Below are 25322 nucleotides of genomic sequence, written 5' to 3'. Positions count from 1 at the left end.
CAGGGCCATACATATCTCTAATAGGCGATTCCATAACAGGGCCATACATATCTCTAATAGGCGATTCCATAACAGGGCCATACATATCTCTAATAGGCGATTCCATAACTGGGCCATACATATAAAATAGGCGATTCCATAACAGGGCCATACATATCTCTAATAGACGATTCCATAACAGGGCCATACATATCTCTAATAGGCGATTCCATAACAGGGCCATACATATCTCTAATAGACGATTCCATAACTGGGCCATACATATCTCTAATAGGCGATTCCATAACTGGGCCATACATATCTCTAATAGGCGATTCCATAACAGGGCCATACATAGCTCTAATAGGCGATTCCATAACTGGGCCATACATATCTCTAATAGGCGATTCCATAACTGGGCCATACATATCTCTAATAGGCGATTCCATAACTGGGCCATACATATCTCTAATAGGCGATTCCATAACAGGGCCATACATATCTCTAATAGGCGATTCCATAACTGGGCCATACATATCTCTAATAGACGATTCCATAACAGGGCCATACATATCTCTAATAGGCGATTCCATAACTGGGCCATACATATCTCTAATAGACGATTCCATAACAGGGCCATACATATCTCTAATAGGCGATTCCATAACAAGGCCATACATATCTCTAATAGGCGATTCCATAACAGGGCCATACATATCTCTAATAGGTGATTCCATAACAAGGCCATACATATCTCTAATAGGCGATTCCATAACAGGTCCATACATATCTTCCAGCGAGCCTCACATGATTCCCATCCCATGTCTCCCACTATCGCCAATGTAGGGATATACTTATGCACACCCAGAAAATATCTTATAGCACTATTTTGCACTAATTCACAATTAGATATATTCCTAAATCCTCTAACACCCACAATATAATCAAGTATAGGGCACACACAGGCTTGAAACAATTTAGAATAAGTTTGAAAACTTATGTATTTCAGATTCCTGCTTTTACTCTAAAGTGAATTATTTCTGTTTTCTTTCTATTGATGAACAATCTCCATTTATTACACCAATCACCAATATAAGAGAGCATGCGCTGCAGATTATTTTCAGATGGAGACAGTAGTACTATATCATCCGCGTACAAAAGAATACTTATCATTTAATTTCCACATTTTATCCCACAATTCAATGCTTTCATTTCCTTTGCCAAATCCTTTATATAAATTGCAAATAATGTGGGAGACAAAGCATCGCCCTGTTCTACTCCTGATGATGTTGGAAACCAGTTGGTATGGAGTTCATTCGATCTTACACATGCTATGGGCTTCTGATAAACAGACTTCATATTATATATATAATCTGTCAGCAGAGGCTCTGTTGACTGATATGTAACTCCCCCAGGATTATCTGTAATGATTGTGTGTGTGTGTGTGTGTGTGTGTGTGTGTGTGTGTGTGTGTGTGTGTGTGTGTGTGTGTGTGTGTGTGTATTATAAATACAGCTCTGATCAGCTTTCAGAAATCTTCTGCTGGACACGTCTCTGCTCTCAGGTCAGTCTCTGGTTTCTGCTTCACATTCATTTAAAAGATTCTAGTTCTGCAGCTATAAAGATTACCTCACAGATGGTTAATGTCTCTATGAGTAGATGAATGGATGAATAAATTAGTAGATGAATGGATGAGTAGTTATATCTCTAAAATGTGGATCAGTGTTTCCCATAAAGGCCAAGATGACATCATCAAAGATCTTGAGTGTCCTGACCCAGAGGAGAGAAGAAACTAGAACATATATTTATATTTAACCAGCTGACATCACACTAGTTTACCTGTTTTATTATCAACTAAATGAATCAGACTGGTTACTGGATTATCAGAAGAGTTGGAGATTAATTTAATAATTGATAAGTGATCCATTCATCTCTGCAGCTCTAGAGGATTCTTTAGGTTCTTTAAGTGGTTTTATTCTCTTCATGTGCTTCAAACATTTGTTCAAAGGTTCAACTGAAGATAAAGAATATATTTACATTATTGCTTCATATTACCTCCAGGAACTCTGTTAATACATGTACGTTACAGTACATTAATGTACATTACAGTACATTAAAGACAATGTAAGTTTATTATAGTCTATATTGACTATGTCTCATTGTTCCTCTGTCTATCTATTCAAATATCTGATAGGTTAATATCTATAAAGTCTATCTGTTCTAATATATGATAGATTAATATATAAAGTCTATCTGTTCTAATATCTGATAGATTAATATATAAAGTCTATCTGTTCTAATATCTGATAGATTAATATATAAAGTCTATCTGTTCTAATATCTGATAGATTAATATATATAAAGTATCTATTCAAATATCTGATTTTAGATAGATTAATATATAAAGTCTTTATATCTGATAGATTAATATATAAAGTCTATCTGTTTTAATATATGATAGATTAATATATAAAGTCTATCTGTTCTAATATCTGATAGATTAATATCTATAAAGTCTATCTGTTCTAATATCTGATAGATTAATATATATAAAGTCTATCTACTCAAATATCTGATAGGTTAATATCTATAAAGTCTATCTGTTCTAATATATGATAGATTAATATATAAAGTCTATCTGTTCTAATATCTGATAGATTAATATATATAAAGTATCTATTCAAATATCTGATAGACTTTATAGATATTAATCTATCTGTTTTAATATATGATAGATTAATATATAAAGTCTATCTGTTCTAATATCTGATAGATTAATATCTATAAAGTCTCTCTGTTCTAATATCTGATAGATTAATATCTATAAAGTCTCTCTGTTCTAATATCTGATAGATTAATATCTATAAAGTCTATCTGTTCTAATATCTGATAGATTAATATATATAAAGTCTATCTATTCAAATATCTGATAGATTAATATCTATAAAGTCTATCTGTTCTAATATCTGATAGATTAATATCTATAAAGTCTATCTGTTCTAATATCTGACTTTACGCCTCCCTACGTGCACATAACAAACCAGTTCCTTCCTGAGACTATTTAGCAGAGGCACCGTGGCTCGGTACGGACCTTAGCCCCGCCCACGATGATTGTGATTGGTTTAAAGAAATGCCAATAAACCAGAGCACGTTTTCCTCACACCCAGGAATGCTGTGTGGACTAGTCAGACCTTCCTCCGCAGCTCTGTGGAGGAAGGTCTGGACATGCGGGACTAGCCTATCTGTAAGACAGTTCCTGATGTTGGAGCTTTGAGATGAATAAAGTTTCTTCTCTGTCCTGCAGATCCTCCGTCCGTCAACATGAGTCCCAGAAACGTCGTCTTTAAGAAAGTTTCCCGCGACAAGTCGGTGAGTACTTCAGAAATACTACAGAAATACTCACCTGGTTGTAGTAAAAGTAGGGAAGTACACACAGAGTACACATGTTGGAGGGATTAGCCTTCCAGCAGTAACAGCTTTGTGACCAGAAGGTTGGTAGTTCAATCTCCAGAAAGGTACGGTAGAAAGATTCAACACATGAGATCGTACGTATGAAAGAAAGTCTTCTATAGTTAAATTATCTGGAAAAGGTGACTGTGAGCAACTTCTTAACTTCTTCAGGACATGAACACCTGTTTCCTGGGTGATAGTCTTGTGTTTTCTCCTTAAAGTTCTCATATTATGCTCATTTTCAGGTTCATAATTGTATTTAGAGGTTGTAACAGAAGAGGTTTATGTGGTTTAATTTTCGAAAAACACCATATGTTTGTTGTACTGCACATTGCTGCAGCTCCTTTTTTCACCCTGTGTTCAGGTCTCTGTTTTAGCTACAGAGTGAGACCTCTCACTGCTCTAACATCTTTGTTGGGAGTCACACATGTGCAGTAGCTAGATAAGGACTACTAGCCAGTCAGAAGCAGAACACAGTAAAGGAAAGGGAAAAAGCCAAAAACCATAATATGAGCACTTTAACTTCTTCAGGACACGAACACCTGTTTCATTTACAGTAATACATGGAGAGCTTTACTTTTCACAGATATACAGTATGTACCAATGCTTCATGAAAACAGGCTGAAGGCTGTGAACCCTTGAGCAAGGCACTGACCTCCCCCCCCTCTCTGAACAGGTGACGGTCTACATGGCGAACAGAGACTTTGTGGATCACTGCGACTTCGTGGACCCGGTCGGTGAGTTCACACTCCACCAGACGCAGATCAGTTCAAACAACGTGGAAATCAGATGTGTGCTATAGTCTCTGCTGCGATGGAGCCATGCTAACAGTTCCCCTCTGCCTCCAGTCTTTGTGCTAAGCTAGGCTAACAGTGAGTTTGTGTCTTTAAGATGGAGTTATTGTGATCGACCCACTGCAGCTCAAAGGAAAGAAAGGTTTGTATGTTTATAATTTATTATATTTAAATATCATCATGTGATAAATTAAACTAAATAATGTCATAAAAGTCAAATCAAAGTCTGACTCTCAAAATATTAAACTATTTCCTCTCAGATTTCATTCTTTAATCTAATGACACTAACGCTAATGAGGGAAAGATTCAGGTTGTTACTCCGACCTCCTGCTGTCTGTACGGTGACTTTCCTTTGAGTCAGCAGCGTGTTTGTGTCCTCAGTCTACGTGATGCTGTCGTGTGCGTTTCGGTACGGCCGTCCTGGCGAGGATGTGATGGGCGTGGCGTTCCACAGGGATCTGTTCCTGGTCACCCGGCAGGTTTACCCCGAGCTGCAGGACAAAGAGAAGCTGACGCACACGAAGATCCAACACAAGCTGCTGCGAAAGCTCGGAGACAACGCCTTCCCCTTCTTCTTCGAGGTGAGACACTGAGACACAAACAAGACTCAGACACGTACAAAATAAAAGGACCATGTACAAAATAAAAGCCCCACGTACAAAATAAGAGATCAACGTACAAAATAAAAGCCCAAAATACAAAATAAAAGCTCCACTTACAAAATAAAAGAGGAACTTACAAAATAAAAGCACCACGTACAAAATAAAAGCCCCACGTACAAAATAAGAGATCAACGTACAAAATAAAAGCCCCACGTACAAAATAAGAGATCAACGTACAAAATAAAAGCCCAAAATACAAAATAAAAGCTCCACCTACAAAATAAAAGCCCCATGTAAAAAATAAAAGCTCCACGTACAAAATGAAAGCCCCACATACAAAATAGAAGCACCATTGCAAAATAAAATATTTAGATTTGAGTAAAGAGCTGTGTGTGTGTGTGTTCCAGTTTCCAGACAACCTGCCGTGTTCTGTTGCTCTGCAGCCCGGACCCTCTGACGTGGGGAAGGTAACTGCATGATTACATCACTCTCAGAATATCCAAAATACCACCAGTACTTTGGTACTTCAGTAGAGACGAGAACAGTCACGTGTCTCTGTGTTTGGGACAGAAATGTGCAGTGGAGTTCGAGGTAAAAGCTTTCTGTGGAGAGAGCCAGGATGACAAGATCGACAAACAGTGAGTCCCTCACACTAAATAGTTATTATTTTTATATTATTATTGATTCAGTGTGATAGATTGAACATGCGGCTGTGTTGTGCAGGAGTTCGGTGCGTCTCAGCATCCGTAAGATCCAGTACAGTGCAGACAACAGCCAGCTGGTTCCTGCTGCAGAAACTACCTTTGAGTTCCTGATGTCAGAGAAACCACTGACCATCAAAATGAGCATGCCCAAAGAGGTCTGTCTGTCTGTCTTTCTCTCTGTCTGTCTGTCTGTCTCTCTCTCTCTCTCTCTCTGTCTGTCTGTATTTCTTACCTGTCTCTCTCTCTGTCTGTTTTTCAGACCTGTCTCTCTCTCTACCTGTCAGTCTGTCTGTCTGACCTGTCTCTCTCTACCTGTCTGTCTGTCTGTCTGTCTGTCTGTCTGACCTGTCTCTCTCTCTACCTGTCTGTCTGTCTGACCTGTCTCTCTCTCTACCTGTCTGTCTGCAGACGTTCTACCATGGCGAGCCTGTCAGAGTGAACGTAGAAATCACCAACTCGTCCAGCAGGAACATCAGAGACATCAGTGTTTCAGGTCTGGTTTCTTTACAGAGGCAGATCCTAACAGGACACTTTACAGATCAATGGGTCTAGACCACACTCTATAATTCACAGGGACCCAACAATCCCCCCCTAGGAAGAAACTTTTTTCAAAGATTGAAGTCACTCAGACACAGAAACATGGCTATCATCTGCATAACAGCGAAACTTAATAGTGTTTCCTAATAATGTTTCCCTTGACATAAATGCAGATATATAAATGTTATTTAAAAAAACAATAATAATTACCGATTTTCAAATATTGCACCTGTCAATCCAGAAGGAAATATTCTGCCCCCCCCTACTTATGTCTAAGAAAAGCTGAGCCCCCCGAAATAGTGATGCCGTGGCAGCAGGAAAAACAAGAATGATAGCAGCTAGCAGCTGACCTGATGCCAGCAAGGTTCCCAGGTTAAGAGGTCCCGGAGGTTTGGCCTACTAAGTAGCCTGCCTACAATTTTAAGCGAGAACAAAAATTAATGTTTTTACATTATACATATACATTATATATTCTAGTGTATTATCATAATTTGTGTAACATGTGCAAATATTTTTTTTTTACCTCAACATCAAACAGATAAAAACATGGGCACCCCCTGTGATCTTTGCCGCCCCCCTAAGGGGTGCCCGGACCCCAGGTTGGGAACCACTGGCCTAGAGCGCCAAATATATTGATAAGGAGGCAGGTTGGGGGGAGGGGGACTTTGACCCAGGAGGTTCAAGCCCTGTTAGAAATGAAAAGGAAACAGAGTTGTTTTAACTTTAGGGAACAACGGAGCTCCGTCACGTTCTGCGTCACGTGTTTTTTCTACTGTTCAGTTTGTGACTTATAGATAATAACCTTTAATAGAAACATTTTTTCTTTGTTTAGTGGAACAGGTGACCAACATTGTTCTTTACTCCAACGATAAATATGTCAAATCAGTGGCCAAAGAAGAGACAAAGTGAGTTCACCTCTCTCTAATAACCCTGTCTATCCTGAGAGCTGCCTGCAGGTATTGTGTTTGCAGTGACTTTGTCCTATATGGGACAAAGTCACTGCAAACACTATATATATATATATATATATATATACCACCTTAAAGATTATTAGGAACACCTGTAAGATTTCCCGTTAATGCAATTATCTAATCAACCAATCACATGACAGCTGCTTCAATGATTTAGGGGTGTGGTCCAGGTCTAGACTATCTCCTGAACTCCAAACTGAATGTCCGAATGGGAAAGAAAGGTGATCTAAGCAACGTTGAGCGTGGCATGGTTGTTGGTGCCAGATGGGCTGGTTTGAGTATTTCCCAATCTGCTCAGTTTCTGGGACTCTCACCCACAACCATTTCTAGGGTTTACAAAGAATGGTCTGAAAAAGTAAAAACATCCAGTATGCTGCCGTCCTGGGGGGCGAAAATGCCTTGTTGATGCTAGAGGTCAGAGGAGAATGGGCCGACTGATTCCAGCTGATAGAAGATCAACTTTGACTCAAATAACCACTCGTTACAACCGAGGTCTGCAGCAAAGCATTTGTGAAGCCACAACACAAACAACCTTGAGGTGGATGGGCTACACGAGCAAAAGACCCCACCGGGTACCACTCATCTCCACTAACAATAGGAACATGAGGTGACAATTTGCACAAGCTCACCAAAATTGGACAGTTGAAGACTGTAAAAATGTTGCCTGGTCTGATGAGTCTCCATTTCCGTTGACACATTCAGATGGTAGAGTCAGAATTTGGCGTAAACAGAATGAGAACATGGATCCATCATGCCTTGTTACCACTGGGCAGGCTGCTGGTGGTGGTGTAATGGTGTGTGTGTGTGTGTGTGTGTGTGGGGGGATCCCTTTCACCTTCAGAACTGCCTTAATTCTTTGTGTCATTGATTCAACAAGGTGCTGGAAGCATTCTTTAGACATGTTGGCCCATATTGAGAGGATAGGGTCAAACGCAATATTAGTATGGTGTTCCTAATAATCCTTTAGGTGAGTGTATATTGATTTAGTATTGTGTTTGCAGTGACTGTGTCCCATATATACATATATTGATTTAGTATTGTGTTTGCAGTGACTGTGTCCCCTCGGGGACAAGTCTAAAGAAGGAGTACGTTCTCTATCCTCTTCTGGCTCTCAACAAGGACCGGAGGGGACTCGCTCTGGACGGACGACTCAAACATGAAGACACCAACCTGGCTTCATCCAGCATGTAGGACACTGAGACACACAGAGACACACAGAGACACACAGAGACACACTGACACACACTGAGAGACAGAGACACTGAGACACACAGAGAGAGACACACTGAGACACACACAGAGAGACACTGGGAGACAGAGACACTGAGACACACTGAGACACACAGAGAGACACTGTGACACACAGTTACACACAGAGACAAACATACACACTGAGACTGACACTGAGACACACAGAGACACAGTGAGACACACAGAGAGACACTGAGACACACAGAGACACAGAGAGACACTGAGACACACTGAGAGAGACAAACTGAGACACACACAGAGAGAGACTGGGAGACAGAGACACTGAGACACACTGAGACACACAGAGAGACACTGAGACACACAGAGAGACACTGAGACACACTGAGAGACACAGAGAGACACTGAGACACACTGAGAGACACACTGAGACACACTGACAGACACTGAGACACACAGAGAGACACTGAGACACACAGAGACACACTGAGAGACACAGAGAGACACTGAGACACACTGAGACACACTGAGACACACAGAGACACTGAGTGACACACAGAGAGACACTGAGACACAGAGAGACACTGATAGACACTGAGAGACACCATATAACTGTTTTTGTCCTCTGAAAGCTGTCTCTGGACATGTTTACAGCACATTGAGAATCTGCGTCTCAGTCTGGGTTCTTACTGCAGGCCTTGTTTTACATGGCTGCTTGTTAACGAGAATATAAAGAATATAACTAAAGAAAACTGTCTGTCTGCCTGTCTGTCTACCGGTCTCTCTCTCTCTGTCTGTCTCTCTGCCTGCCTGCCTGCCTGCCTGCCTGCCTGTCTGCCTGTCTGCCTGTCTGTCTGTCTGTCTGTCTGTCTGTCTGTCTCTCTGACCTCTGCCTGTCGCTGTCTCTGACGTGTCTGCCTGTCTGTCTGCCTGTCTCTCTCCCTGACCTGTCTGCCTGTCTCTCTCTCTAACCTGTCTCTGACCTGTCTGTCTGTCTGCCTGTCTCTGTCTCTGACCTGTCTGCCTGTCTGTCTGCCTGTCTCTCTCTCTGACCTGTCTGCCTGTCTCTGTCTCTGACCTGTCTTTCTGTCTGTCTGCCTGTCTGCCTATCTGTCTCTCTGACCTGTCTGCCTGTCTGCCTTTCTGTCTGTCTGTCTGTCTGCCTGTCTGTCTACCTGTCTCTGTCTCTGTCTCTGACCTGTCTGCCTGTCTGCCTGTCTGTCTACCTGTCTCTGTCTCTGACCTGTCTGCCTGTCTGCCTGTTTGTCTGCCTGTCTCTCTCTAACCTGTCTCTCTCTCTAACCTGTCTGTCTCTCTGACCTGTCTGTCTGTCTGTCTGTCTAACCTGTCTCTGTCTCTGACCTGTCTTTCTGTCTGTTTGCCTGTCTGTCTCTCTGACCTGTCTCTCTCTCTAACCTGTCTGTCTCTCTGACCTGTCTGTCTGTCTCAGAGTGAAACAGGAGGTGCTGAAGGAGGTCCAGGGGATTCTTGTTTCCTATAAAGTGATGCTGAGGATGATCGCTGCTGGGTCAGTCTAAAATAATATAATAATAATAATAATAATAATAATAATAATAATAATAATAATAATAATAATAATATAATAATAATAATAATAATAATAATAATAATAATAATAATAATAATAATAATAATAATAATAATATAATAATAATAATAATAATAATAGCATGGTTCCTTCAGGAACTCTGAGTCCATCCCATAATAATCGAGTCTCACTGTTCTCTCTGCTTCTGTTCACAGGACGCTTGCATCCAGGTAACAACTTCCTGTTTCTCTGTCTGTCTGTCTGTCTGTGTGTGTATGTGTGTGTATATACATCAGATCTGACCGTGTGTGTGTGTGTGTGTGTGTGTGTGTGTGTGTGTGTGTGTGTGTGTGTGTGTGTGTGTGTGTGTGTGTGTGTTTTACAGCGAGGTGTCTCTGGAGCTCCCATTCAGACTGATGAACCCTAAACCTGACCCAGGTACTCTCTTCCTCCTCTTCCTCATCCTGCTACTACTCAGATTACTCAGATTACTCAGATTACTCAGATTACTCAGATTACTCAGCGCCTTTAAGCAGCTTGTTGAGAATGGCTGACATCAAATCCTGCAGATTATCATCCAGATATATCATTACTGCTGACACACACACACACACACACACACACACAGACACAGAGACAGACACATACATACACATACACACACACACAGACAAAGACACACACACACACAAACACACACACACACACACACACACACACAGACACATACATATACACATACACATACACACACACACACACACACATACACACACAGACAAAGACACACACACAGACACACATATGGTGCTTTTATTTTGTACGTGGAGCTTTTATTTTGTACGTAGGGCTTTTATTTTGTACGTGGGGCTTTTATTTTGTACGTGGGGCTTTTGTGGATCTGGCTTTCTGGAAGCCGGAAGCACAGCTTCTGAAATGTGCTCAACCAGTCTGCTTGCCGCAGACTGCTCTGTCTCCTCTCTGCTGGTAAATGACCAGGATGTTAGTCCTTCCAGTCCTGTGGGAGGTCCCATGTTCCCAGATGTTTTGGTCCTGTGGGAGGTCCCATGTTCCCAGATGTTTTGGTCCTGTGGGAGGTCTCATGTTCCCAGATGTTTTGGTCCTGTGGGAGGTCCCATGTTCCCAGATGTTTTGGTCCTGTGGGAGGTCCCATGTTCCCAGATGTTTTGGTCCTGTGGGAGGTCCCATGTTCCCAGATGTTTTGGTCCTGTGGGAGGGTCCCATGTTCCCAGATGTTTTGGTCCTGTGGGAGGTCCCATGTTCCCAGATGTTTTGGTCCTGTGGGAGGTCCCATGTTCCCAGATGTTTTGGTCCTGTGGGAGGGTCCATGTTCCCATCGGGTCCAGAGCTTCTGTTGTTCTTCATCCCAGCGATAGCTTGCCGGAGTCCTGAGTGAAGTGGTGGGGTGTCCTGGTGAGTGATTGGTGGCAGGTCTGGGAGATAATCCAGAATATGAGGGTCCACAGGGTTAGTGTGGTTGAACAGACTCTCAAAATGATTTTCCCAACGGGCAATAATCTCGCGGCGGTCCTTGAAGAGCATGGACCCGTCAGCTGATCGGACTGGGGCGATGGCCCGCTTCCTGGGGCCGTACGATGCTGTTATGGCATCGTAAAAGCCTTGAGTGTTATTGCAGTCTGCCAGGTTCTGGATTTCTCGCGCCTTTTGCACCCAACAGGTGTCCTCCATAGTCTGGAGGGCTCGCTGGGTTTCTGTTCTTGCAGCAGTGAAGGTGGTTTTAAGGGTGGGAGATCCAGGGCAGGACAGGAGAGCTTTGTGGGCCTCATGCTTGGTTTTTAGGAGTAACTGTATCCCAGCTGAGTTGCAGTCGAACCAGTCCTGGTGATGTTTCCTTGGTTGGCTGAGCTCCTCTGAGGCTGCACTATGATTGGCCATGGAGGTGCAGAGCTGGCCAGTCGGTTGTTTCCTCCCGGAGCTTGTTGAGGTTTTCAGCAAGGAACAGTCGCAGGTTGTCTTTGGTGGTGGGGTTATTCAGCGCTGTACAGTTAAGTTTCTTGTTTGGAGTGGTCCTCGGGCCACGGGGTCGAATGCTCATGAGTAGTTTGGATCTGAGCAAGGAGCTTGTGCATAGATAAGGATTAAGGTGAGGGTGAGGGTGCGCAGACCACACTCCCACCATGTCCTGGCAGGTCTAGTCCAGGGTCCAGTGGCATGGAGACCACGATGACTGGGGACCCTTCACTGCTGCAGCCTTCATCTGCCTTCTCAGCTGATGCTCCCCTTCAGTCAGCCATCATCCTCCGCCTGTTCCGCCGTTGAGGTCTTGTGTCTTTTTATTCAGGGTGTGCTCCCTTAGCCTTTGCCTCTATAGGCTGCTCCACAAGGCAGTGGGACTATTTACCCAGAGCTGGGGCAGTGGTTGGTGGGTGCCAGGGCATGTTCCACTACTTGGTGGGCCTGCACCCCGCGCCTCAGGGGCCCACTGCTGCTCCGAGATCCCCTACAGTTCAGCCTGGGTCCACTAGGGCCCAATTCAGCCTGGGTCCACTAGGGCCCAGTTCAGCTTGGGTCCGCTATAGCCCAGTACAGCTTGGGTCCGCTATAGCCCAGTTCAGCTTGGGTCCGCTAGGGCCCAGTTCAGCTTGGGTCCACTAGGGCCCAGTTCAGCCTGGGTCCACTAGAGCCCAGTTCAGCTTGGGTCCGCTATAGCCCAGTACAGCTTGGGTCCACTAGGGCCCAGTTCAGCCTGGGTCCGCTAGGGCCCAGTTCAGCTTGGGTCCACTAGGGCCCAGTTCAGCTTGGGTCCGCTATAGCCCAGTACAGCTTGGGTCCACTAGGGCCCAGTTCAGCTTGGGTCCATTATAGCCCAGTACAGCTTGGGTCCACTAGGGCCCAGTTCAGCTTGGGTCCGCTATAGCCCAGTTCAGCTTGGGTCTGCTAGGGCCCAGTTCAGCCTGAGTCCACTAGAGCCCAGTTCAGCCTGGGTCCACTAGGGCCCAGTTCAGCTTGGGTCCGCTATAGCCCAGTACAGCTTGGGTCCGCTAGGGCCCAGTTCAGCCTGGGTCCGCTAGAGCCCAGTTCAGCTTGGGTCCGCTAGGGCCCAGTTCAGCCTGGGTCCGCTAGGGCCCAGTTCAGCTTGGGTCAGCTAGAGCCCAGTTCAGCTTGGGTCCACTAGGGCCCAGTTCAGCTTGGGTCCGCTAGAGCCCAGTTCAACTTGGGTCCGCTAGGGCCCAGTTCAGCCTTGGTCTGCTAGGGCGCAGTTCAGCTTGGGTCCACTAGAGCCCAGTTCAGCCTGGGTCCACTAGGGCCCAGTTCAGCTTGGGTCAGCTAAGGCCCAGTTCAGCTTGGGTCAGCTAGGGCCCAGTTCAGCCTGGGTCCGCTAGGGCCCAGTTCAGCCTGGGTCCACTAGGGCCCAGTTACCGTTTGTGGCCACGAGGAGGCACTGTAGGAGTCTTGGCGGTGGAGAGGCTGTGTACCGACAGGAAGAGACTTACGCACTCGGCTCCTCTTTTTGCCCTTACACACACATACACACATAGACACGCACACACAGACACACACACATACACACACACGCACACACAGACACACACACATACACACATAGACACGCACACACAGACACACACACATACACACATAGATACGCACACACAGACAAACAAACACACATACACACACACACATACACATACACACATAGACACGCACACACAGACAAACACACACACACACACACACACACATACACACACAGACACACACACACACACACAGACACGCACACAGACACACACACACACACACACACACACACACACACACACAACACACACATACACACACACACACATACACACATAGACACGCACACACATACACACACACACACACACACACACACACACACACACTCACATACACAGACACACACACATGTATACACACACACACATAAACACACACATAGACACGCACACATGCAAGCACACGCACGCACACAGACACAAACACACACAGACACAAACACACACAGACACACACACACACACACACACACACACACACACACACACACACACACACACACACACACACACACACACACTGTGTTAACATGACAGCATTAACTCCTGTGTTTGTTGTCTTTGTCTGCTGACTGAACTGTGACTCCAGCCAAAGACAGGTGACATGTTTCATCTCTTCACTAATACTGCTTTATTTACCATGACCATCATCAACATACATATATATATGAATGTCTCTGTGTGTGTGTGTGTGTGTGTGTGTGTGTGTGTGTGTGTGTGTGTGTGTGTGTGTGTGTGTGTGTGTGTGTGTGTGTGTGTGTGTGTGTGTGTGTGTGTCTGTGTGTGTGTCTGTGTGTGTGTGTGTGTGTGTGTGTGTGTGTTGTGTGTGTGTGTGTGTGTGTGTGTGTGTGTGTCTGTCTGTGTGTGTGTGTGTGTGTGTGTGTGTGTGTGTGTGTGTGTGTGTGTGTGTAGTGAGCTGGGTGACATGGTATTTCAGGAGTTTAAACGAGTCTACCTGAAGGGCGTCGTCTACGGAGACGATGAAGAGTCTCCCGCTGAGGCATAAACTACAAAGATGGCCGCCACAGAAGACTGTCTCTCTGTCTGCATCATTAACACATCTCTCTCTGTCTCTCTCTCTGTCTGTCAGAAGGACATTATTAACACATTAATGTAGATTTAAGTTGATTATTTATGTTAATAATGTGGCTGTAGATGAATATTAAAAGAACGTGTTGTTGAAGTATGTTCGTGTACTTTTATGTTTTTACTGCATCTGTGTACTTCCTGTCCCAGAAACTGTGAAATAAAAGTTAAGAAACTTTAAATATCTTAATTATTCTGACTGATGAAGACGTGCAGGACCCATTAATCATCCTTTATCTCTCAGAGCTGACTTCATTTCCTTTCATTGTTCATCTCCAACAAGCAACAATGTTGCAACAACAAAAACAAAACAATTAAAACCCCAAAATTCAAACGTAAACAATCAGAATTTACCAAAGACAAAAAAAAAATAATAATAAAAAACTATAAGTTTGAGAAGGAGCAGGCAGAAGCATACAGCTTATTAGGTCCTACGTCACAATATCCTGTTATTACAAAACAAATAAAATTATTACAATGTAAGTACAAAAAATATATCTATCTATATATATATATATATATATATATAGATAGATATATATACATGATATACTGTATATCTATAAGAGAGGAAGAGGATTAGGGCCACGGGTGAACCATTTATTTGAGTTCTGACTTTAATCTCAGAATTGTGAGATTAAAGTCAGAAGTATGGGTGCCTGTAGGGACCAATGAGAGGGAGTAACTTTGCATGATGTAGCCGGAGAACCACACACTGAAAGGAGAGTAAGGCTGGTTATTACACACTGGCTGCGTGGCGTGGCGTGTCCGTTTATATTTGGGTTCCCATGGTAACAGGTTAGAGCGTACACACTGCCTGCATGACACGCACGTCTCAGGCGCGGCTCGAGCCGCTAGAAATAGGACCGACGCCTATTTCTCACGCCACACGCCAGCGTGTTGGAAGTCTTTCCAGACAAAATAGAATATGAAAAGATGTTTATATGTCATTTAGACACAAATACATTTAATAAATGACATGTTGATTGTTTAAAAGTCTCGAGGTTTTGATATTAATGTAATAAAAATAAAAAATTAATTGATTTTCTAATATGTCACCTGTCAATCCAGAAGGAAATATTCTGGAGCCTATTTTGCCGTCAATCCTGCCGACGTTGTCTTTGCTGTAATCAGATCAGAATATATTTATGTTTATGGGAAACATCCATGTGTCAGACACCTTCATCTGGGACCCTCAACTACGCAAAAGCTCCCTTAAATCCGACCTGTTCAGTGTGTGGTTCTCCGGCTACGTCAGGGATGAAACGTGGAAACTCTGCAGCGCCGACAGACTCATGTTCTGCCTTCAGTGTGTCACTACATCGGAGCTCAATCAGCTCCATTTGGAGGTTTGATGGTGCGCTTTCCACGTCAGCTGTAAATGGATTACTGAGCAGTTCAAACCTGCTTTTTCGGGCTTCAAAATCGGCAAATCGCCGTGTGAAGTCAGCACCAAGTATGCCGAGTTTTTCAGCAAACTGTGCAGTTGGGCAAACGGCGGCAGCGACCTGCTCTTTCATTGTTTGGCAGAGCGGAAAATGGCTCAAGTTTTCCTGCAGCATCTGCGTCTCCCACAGGCGCAGCTTGGTTTTAAAAGCCCTGATGACACGGCCCCGCCCCTGAAGCTGCAGGTTGAGCACATTCAGGTGGCTTGTGATGTCACACAGAAACTTTTTATTTCGGAGCTCTGTTGTGTCTTTCCCTTTGCTTTCCATGAACTCACAGATCTCCTCACGCAACTCAAAAATCTTTCCAGCACCTTTCCTTGGCTTAGCCCTCGCCCCTCTGTGTGATAGGGCAAGTCACCATATTCTGAACTTAACTCCGCCAGAAAAGACTTTAAACCTTTGGCTCTGATAAAGTTAACCGCTCGTGTTATGATGCTCATCACATGTTCCATTTTCAAGGCTTTGCCACACAAGGATTCCTGGTGTATGATGCAGTGATAAGCCGTCAGCTCACCTGTGACCTTTTCCTCCTGCATCTTTTCTCGGATCCTCCCCTTTTCTCTGACCGCACATCGCAGGCGCTCCATCTGTTGTCAGTCCCACAAGTTTATCCCACGGCAACCCCATTTTATCTACACATCTGGACACCTCTTCAAAGATATCTTTCCCCGTAGTTGTGCATTGAGTGTAATCCCAAAAACTCTTCTGTTACGCACAGGCTTGAGTCCACTCCACGGATGAAAATTGACAGCTGGGCAGTATGAGAAGTGTCGGTGCTCTCATCCACAGCAAGTATGCGATGAAATCGTTTCCCTTTCTCACATCTGTTGTTGGAGATTGGCAGCAAGGTGACGCACACGGTCAGCAACAGTGTTTCGACTCAGGCTCACATTTAAAAATGCTTGCCTTTTTTCTGGGCACACGGCGTCGCAAAACTTTAATCATGCAGTTTTTGACAAATTCCCCCTCGGTAAAGGGCCGGGCTGATTTTGCAACCTCTGCTGCTACAATAAAACTGGCCTTAACAGCAGCCTCGCTTTGTGATTTGGCTTTAGTGAACATAGCCTGCTGTGACACCAGACTTCTTTTTAACTCTTCTACCTTCTGTAGCCTTTGTGTCGTGTCCAGATGCTTGGATTTGTCGTGGTGCTTTGTTTCATAGTGTCTTCTTATGTTGTATTCTTTCATTACAGACACACTGTCTCCGCACAGGAGACACACAGCTTTGCCCTTTACATCCGCGAACATATACTGGGCCTCCCACCTGTCTTGAAAACCCCTGTTTTCAAAGTCCACCTTTCGTTTAGCCATTTTTTGGGGAGAGGGTTAGTTAACGATTGGGGCACACTACACACACACTACACACACACATCTACAGGTAATACACACTATATACTACACACTACACTATACACACACACAGACACACATTTTATTCGAACAAACTGGTTCTGTTTTCTAATTCGGCATCTCTTGTGTTTGTTAAACTTTATCTGTTATATCAGCGTTGACACTTTCCCCACATCCTCTTCCTCCGCTAACTCATCCGTTACTCTGCGGTCGGCGGTCAGCCATTCACACAAATGGACGTTTATTTAAAACCCGGGCTGCTTGGTGGTTTATTATTAGGCCGATTTGAAGAGTGTGTGTGATTTAACTTTGAACCAGTTTCATAATGGTTTTTTGTCCCGTGCATGTTATCCAATGAACAATGTAACTTTAAAATCTGATGGATTTTAAGTTGAGTTTGGCTGCAGAACACTTTACGGGTGGGAGGGCCACAGCTGCTACTACATCTAAAACACCCAGTAAATATCAATAAGTGTAATATAATTTATAAACACTGGACTTTGGTTAAAACATGAAGACCTAATCTAACGAATAAGAGCTGTTTCTATAGCAATATTGTTGTTTATCTGTAGAAACCGGCAGTTGAAAGTTAACTCCGGGGCTAGGAGGGTCTCAGGCCGCGGGGAAGCCCCGCTGTTTCCTACTGAAGCCCCCCGGGATGGGTAGCTGCTCTCCGGGGGGACGGAGGACTTCGGGTCGGGGGAGGACGAAGCTTTAAATGCTCCGGTAGTTATGGTGTGTGTGTCGGTGTTAATAACGGGCGTTTATACGGTAACTAGGCAACATGGGTCCTCCGTCACACGCAGCGGTCTGACGGTTAAGATTTATTACCGTTTATTATTAAACTTTAGAGAGTACGCTGCCTTCAGGGGCACGGCACAAGCTCGGACATCCCTGTGTTACTGCTGTCAAGAGCTGTTGTTGGGAAACACAATGACAGGAAGGCCCTCCTCTCTTCTCCTTCCTCCCTCCTCTCTCCTCCTTCCTCCCTCCTCTCTCCTCCTTCCTCCCTCCTCTCTCCTCCATCCTCCCACCTCCCTCCATCCTCCTCCTTCCTCTCTCCTCCTTCCTCCCTCCTCCATCCTCCTCTCTCCTCTCCTCCTCCCTCCTCTCTCCTCCTTCTTCCATCCTCCTCTCTCCTCCTTCCTCTCTCCTCCCTCCTCTCTCGTCCTTCCTCCCTCCTCCATCCTCCTCTCTCCTCCCTCCTCTCTCATCCTTCCTCCATCCTCCTCTCTCCTCCTTCCTCCCTCCTCTCTCCTCTCTCCTCCCTCCTCTCTCATCCTTCCTCCATCCTCCTCTCTCCTCCTTCCTCCCTCCTCCCCCTCCCTCCTCTCTCCTCCCTCCTCTCTCCTCCTTCCTCCTTTCTCCCTCCTCTCTCCTCCTCCCTCCATCCTCCTCTCTCCTCCTCCTCCTCCTTCCTCCTTCCTCCTTCCTCCCTCCTCCTTCCTCCTCCCCTCCTCCCTCCTCTCTCCTCCCTCCTCTCTCCTCCTTCCTCCTTCCTCTCTCCTCCCTCCTCCCTCCTCCTTCCTCCTCCTCTCTCCTCCCTCCTCTCTCCTCCTTCTCTCTCCTCCCTCCTCTATTGTCCTCCCTCCTCCATCCTCCCTAATCCCTCCTCCATCCTCCTTCCTCCCTCAGTCTTTCTCCCTCCTCCTTCCTCCTCCAACCTCCCTCCTCCCACCCCCTCCTCCTCCTTCTTCTTTCTTCCTCCCTCCTCTCTCCTCCATCCTCCATCCTCCCTCCTCCTCTCTCCTCCTCCCTCCTCCATCCTCTCTCCTCCATCCTCCTCCTCTCCCCCCCCTCCTCCCACCTCCCTCCATCCTCCTCCTTCCTCCCTCCTCCTCCTCCCACCTCCCTCCAGACACACACACACACACACAGACACACAAACACACACACACTCACACACAGACACACACACACAAACACAGACACAGACACACACACACAAACAGACACATACACACAGACACACACAGAGACACACACAAACACTCACACAGAAACACACACACACACACACACACACACACACAGACACACACACACACACACACACACACACACACACACACACACACACAGACACAGACACACACACAGACACACACACACACACAGGCACACAGACACAGACACACACAGACACACACACACACACACTGTGTCAACATGAAAGCATTAACTCCTGTTTCTTTTCTTTGTCTCTTGACTGAACTCTGACTCCAGCCAAAGACTCTTGTGAGAGAGAGAATCTTCTGTCTGCACGGTAAAACGATATATAAAAAATACATATTTTTAACCCCCCAGTCTGAGCAGAAGCTGCTATCATCCAAAGACCCAGCAGCACAACAGCTACATGACAACATTAGCAACGTCAGCTGGCCTAACGGATTCTGGCTTTATGTGATGACGTCATTGAGACGGTATTTGTGTACACAGTTCATGTGAACCTGTTTATTTTATTTATTTTTATGTACTTTAAACATTATTTCATCATTTTATATTAATTAGGTTTTTATATTTTTTATTTATATGTGCTAATGTTTTTAACCAGAATCCTTGTTTATAGCATTATGTCAATACAATATATTTACTTTATATATGTAGTATATGACTAATAAAAAACTACACAAATACATTTATAAACGAAGAAATAAAGTATGTAGACATCTAAAAAATGTATACCTGTATTGTTTTAAATATTCCTAATTTGACATATTTAATATATAAGAAGTTGTAGATTTTTTTTATTAATCCAGATATTCAAGTTTCACCAAACTACATTTCCCATAATGCAACTGCACCCTCCCTGTAGTTGTGCTGATTAACCTTTATACATCCGCAGCATCTCAATAAGAAAGTGTTAGGATCATAGACTGTAAATATTACTATTATATTCATATATACAGTCTATGGTTTGGATGTTATTGAAATCAACAATAAAATAATTAGAAAAAGATCCTGAACAGCAAACAAGTAGAGAGTACTCGTTTAAAGTTAAACAGAAAGACCACAAACACATCACAGTAACTTGATGCTTTTATTGTGAAAAGAGACAGAACCCAAAACTAAACATGACACAAGTCAACGACATTTCTACAGTTTGATGATCACAGCTTCCATTTTAAAGAAGTTTACAATGTTCACCAGGAATCTGTTCAATCATTCTGGATTATTTTATACAAAGTTCATTCATTAGTTCATAACAATAACCTGAAATATTTCTGTTAGTGTGATCCTGTACAGACTCAACTGATCAGCATTGAGAAACAGGAGGAGACTCTCCGTCCTACACACAACTCAGAGACATTGAGGCACCAAGAGACCAGAACCTGAACCCAAACCCAGGATAGAGAGGCTGAGTGAATGTGGTGTTGAAGGTGTGGAGGAGGATCAGTGAGTCAGAGGAGACTGTGTAGAAGGACAGAGAGCCAGCAAGACAGTCCACATACACTGCTACTCTACCAGAGATAGAGGAGGAGGAGAGGTATGTTCTGCTGTTATTGTGCCGGACAGAGTAACCACCATCAGAGTAGTCCAGACTCCAGGACTGATCATTACCTCCAAACTCACAGTCAACACTGTCTCCTCTCCTCCTGATTCCTCTGTAACTCACTGATATATAAACATTTCCTCTCGTCTCTACCTCCCAGTAACAGCGACCAGTCAGACCATCTCTACACAGCAGCTGAGGACGGGAGTCAAACCTCTCTGGATGATCAGGATATGACTGATCCTCCTTCACTACTGTCACCTTCCTGTTGTTGTCAGACAGTTTGAGGTTTCTGTTCACTGTGTTTGTGTCCAGTTGGAATGTCACAACAGTTTGAGTTTTAACCAATCAGCACTTTGATTGACATCAGAGTGTTGGTTATCACAGGTTAATGTTGCTGGAAAGGGAAGTTTGGGGTCCCCTGCTGGAGCTGCAGTTATTAACCCGACACGGATAAGCGGACTTGGATGGATGGATGGATGGATCAGAGAGTTGAATGAGTGATGTCACAGTTTGATGAATGAAATTAAAAACAGACTTACACTTCCTCAGACCTGGTGTCAACCATCTGACTCCAGCAGGCTCCACCCTGAAAGGAGGAGGGGGGGTTGGCATTACATCACTCTCACACAGCTTCATTCTGATCAAATGCACGGTTGGAATTTACTCATTTTATATTCATATTTGGGCTGTCAATCTATTTAAATATGTAGTTCAGTTTAATTTCCTTCAAAGTGTCCAATCATAAGAGAAGAGAGAGAGAGAAAGAGAGACAGAGAGAGAGGGAGGGAGAGGGACAGTGAGAGTTTGTTGTTTTAATGAAGCTCACACAGAAATATATATATATATATATATATATATATATATATATATATATATAGTTGTATATAGTTATATACACACAATAATAGTTTTAAACCTAAGTTCTCTAAAAAAAAAACCTGTGAGAAGAAGAATTTTGGAAAGAAAATCAGAAGATTTAATACGGCAAGACAAGTGAAGAGAAAGACGAGCTAACTCTGCTAACAACAGCTACAGCTAACTCTGCTAACACAACAGCTAACAGCTACAATCTTCTACTACTACTACTAAGACTAACTACAATACTCTACTACTACTGCTACTACAATATTCTACTATTAATACTACTAGCTACAATCTACTACTTCTACTACTACTACTACCACTGCTGCTACAGCTACTACTACTACTACTACTACTACTACTACTACTACTGCTGCTGCTTACTAACTATAATCTTCTACTACTAATGCTACTACAATCTTCTACTGCTATTAATAATCCCTCTGCTGCTGGTACCTACAAATTATAATCCATCTAAAACAAACTAAACTGGAATTAAATGAAAGAGAAGTCAGAAGAAATCTGAGTTATCCCTTGCGTCCTTCAGTCCTTGAAGAGGCCTTTTTCAAGTTTGGGCAAAGAGCTGAAGTGTGAACCATACATAACTTGACAAGTGCTATCCTACAGCAATTAAATCCCCTTTGAATGACCTTACCATGACACTAGGACATTACCATGTGGAATAACGTGATTTAACACAAGGCTCAACACCTAGAGACACCTAATACACTACTGCAGAGACATGAACACACACTAACTGAAGCATCACTTTCGCGCAGTATGACAGGATGCTGCATTACATATAGTCAAAATGAATGGAATTACCAAAGAAACCAAAACAAACCCACAACAACTGATCATATTTACTCATACAGTGACCACAAAGCAATCAAAAACACAAATAACACAATCAGCGATCAACAGGCCTCCCCACAAATTCCAGTCAAGCAGCGGGGGCTTAACACACACATCACCACACACACACACAAAGGCACAGTGGCCACTGACACTGCTCAAATCATTTACAACTAAAGCAAGCAGTAATAGCTATAAAATCATTTCACTAAAATGCTGAAAAATCCATTAAACTTACCAAAAGCTGCTCATCATGTGAAGAAAAAGTACATCCACCTTTCTTTCATTAACTTTAATCTAAAAATGTAAACAAACTTGCAGCGTATACAGCATATATAATGAAATTGATAAATATATATTTATTTATTTTAGAAATAAATATATAGGCCTTTAATTATAAAAATATAACATTCCCCCAAGAGCAAGCATTTGGTGCAACAGTGGACCTTTCTCTGTAGATAAACATCAACATTACATCACACACACATATATTGTGGTTGAACCGCAGCAACCAGGATAGTTTTTGAACTTAGAGTCGGTACTCTCCCAGCACAAGAGGAACTTTGTACAATAATTAGTCTAGACGTCAGTGTAGGTCTCTGATTGATCACATGAGCCATGCAGCACCGGCAACTGACATTTTAAAAAACAAGCTAACTAGTCTGCCAAAAGAGTAGATTAATGCTTCATCCACACACTCGATCCCTGGACCTGCAGTCCCATGTTGAAGTGTCCTTGGGCAAGACACTGAAACCCAAGTTGCCCCCGATGCTGTGCATTGGAGTGTAAATGTGTGTGAGTGTTTATCTGATGAGCAGGTGGCACCTTGTATGGCATCCTTGGACACAGTGTGTGAATGGTGAATGGTTCCTGTACTATGTAAAAGCGCTTTGAGTAGTCGTTGAGACTAGAAAAGCGCTATATAAAAACAGTCCATTTACATTTGTGCTAAGCTAGGCTAAAACTGTCCTGTTCTGTTGAGTTGAAGCTGATTTGATCCCGGGAAAGAGGGGGGAAAAGGATATGGACAGTGCCTTTAATATATAGATATCTGTCTAAACTACATCAATTATTAACAAAAGGGAGTTATCATTTTAATTCCTGGAGATGTTCTCCTTTAAAATGTAAAGTATCTCCTTTTTGTTCATTAGTGTTTGTACCTGAGAGTGTCCAGTCTCCAGAGAGGATCCTTCAGTCCTGCTGACAGTAGCTTCACTCCAAAGTCTCCTAGATTATTGTAGCTCAGGTCCAGCTCTCTCAGATGGGAGGGTTTGGAGCTCAGAGCTGAGACCAGAGAAGAACAGCCTTCCTCTGAGATCAGACAACCTGACAGACTGCAAAAACACAGAACAACACACAGGAACCCTGTCAACACGTTGTACCATGTGTTTGTTTTATGTTTGTTTGTTGTCCAGGTACATTTTGGTCCAGATTTATAGTAAAACTTTAAAATAATTTGTGTTATTTAATTATTCAATAACAACACCCTCATGTAAAGTAACTCTAAGTCTAATAACTACTGCCCAAGTTTACCGTATCAGCAGACACAAAGCTACACGTCAGCTTTTTTATCAACTAAAGTTAATCAGAGTTTAAATGGTCATCAGTTGAATGGGTTAATGACTCCTGACCTGAGAGTCTCCAGTGTGCAGTGTGGACTCTTCAGTCCAACAGAGATCAGCTTCCCTCCTGAATCCTGCAGGTTGTTGTTAGTCAGGTCCAGCTCTCTCAGACTAGAGGACTGGGAGCTGAAAACTGAGGACAGAGCTTCACAGCTTCTCTCTGACAGGTTACAGCCACTCAGTCTTGAGAGACAACAGTAAGGAAACAAGTTATTTATATTTAACTCCTGTTGAAAGGGATCAGAATATTTAAAAGGTACAATATATAACATTACTGCATTAAAATGTCTAAAAACAAACATACCTATTTTATATATTTTTATGAGTTGTGTTACACTATCCCAAATGTTTCCATCAAATTACAAACCCAGAGAAATCTGTTATTTTATTTTTGACACGGGACGTTTCCTTTAGTCGCCTGTCAGTGATGTCATATAACCTTTCTCTTTCTAGTTACTCCCAACCTCCGTCAAAACACTGGCACCCAAATGATATGTTTAGGAGTAACTGTAAATCATACAATGACACAGAAAGAAATACTCATAACTGTAATATTGCTTTTGCCACATGGCATCATTTTGTGATTGATTACATGCCACTTTGCATCACAGTAATACAGCAGATATCTTATATATTGATACATATTAATATCGATCCAGCTTAACGTTACTAAAATGTGCTGGTTGACAAATAGCTAACGTTAATGCTAATGCTTGGTGGGTAGCATCATAAGGTTACAACATCGTTCAACACGCTCATTAAGTTATTAGTAGCATGATTGTTTTGACCACGAATAAAATCAGCGCTGGGCTAACCCACAAATGAGTTCACTAGTAACTTTAACGTTATCTGTTTAGATAGACGACTAATCTAATCCTAATTTAGTCAGCTAGCGCACCCCGGTCAGTCTGCCTCACTCCCACGGTGCAGATAAACGTCAGCCTGTCCCCTTAAGACACTGTAAAAAAACATCTCCTCACAATCTGCTAGCTGCCTGTCCCCTGAACACACTGTAAAAAAACATCTCCTCACTATCCGCTAGCTGCCTGTCCCCTGAACACACTCCCCCTCAACACAGCTGCCTGTCCCCTGAACACACTGTAAAAAAACCTCTCCTCACTATCCGCTAGCTGCCTGTCCCCTGAACACACTGTAAAAAACAGCCCAGGCTCCAAAAACAGCAATGAAAACAAACTGCGCCAACCTGCACCACCAAACATAACAAACAGAGTTCCAGCCA

At 43.4% G+C, this 25322-nt stretch overlaps 1 protein-coding gene and 1 pseudogene across 1 annotated transcript; one reads left to right on the top strand and one right to left on the bottom strand.

The window, feature by feature from the left end:
* Positions 1-1468: 1468 nt before the first annotated feature.
* Positions 1469-14381, top strand: LOC114551563 (S-arrestin). Its single transcript, XM_028572588.1, has 16 exons — positions 1469-1543; positions 3284-3348; positions 4106-4166; positions 4321-4365; positions 4605-4804; positions 5233-5292; positions 5396-5463; positions 5549-5684; positions 5938-6022; positions 6899-6971; positions 8087-8224; positions 9697-9774; positions 10011-10025; positions 10181-10233; positions 13954-13963; positions 14277-14381. Exons 2-16 carry the CDS (start codon positions 3301-3303, stop codon positions 14368-14370), a joined length of 1164 nt encoding a protein of 387 aa, XP_028428389.1. The 5' UTR covers positions 1469-1543; positions 3284-3300; the 3' UTR covers positions 14371-14381.
* A 1268-nt stretch (positions 14382-15649) lies between these two features.
* LOC114551560 (general transcription factor II-I repeat domain-containing protein 2B-like) lies at positions 15650-17209 on the bottom strand (annotated as a pseudogene).
* Between the last annotated feature and the right edge of the window lie 8113 nt (positions 17210-25322).

This window comes from Perca flavescens, unplaced genomic scaffold (genome assembly GCF_004354835.1).
Source record: "Perca flavescens isolate YP-PL-M2 unplaced genomic scaffold, PFLA_1.0 EPR50_1.1_unplaced_scaf_18, whole genome shotgun sequence".
Lineage (NCBI taxonomy): Eukaryota > Metazoa > Chordata > Actinopteri > Perciformes > Percidae > Perca > Perca flavescens.
The sequence above is the reverse complement of the archived record's forward strand: the minus strand, read 5'-3'. Positions and strand labels throughout refer to the sequence as shown.

Excerpts from the sequence above, each read along its gene's own strand:
- LOC114551563 (XM_028572588.1), top strand. The coding sequence starts at position 3,301 with ATGAGTCCCAGAAACGTCGTCTTTAAGAAAGTTTCCCGCGACAAGTCG. Across the intron at positions 4,366-4,604 it reads GCAGCTCAAAGGAAAGAAAG|TCTACGTGATGCTGTCGTGT; the intron begins GTTTGTATGTTT and ends TTGTGTCCTCAG. Across the intron at positions 6,023-6,898 it reads CAGAGACATCAGTGTTTCAG|TGGAACAGGTGACCAACATT; the intron begins GTCTGGTTTCTT and ends TTCTTTGTTTAG.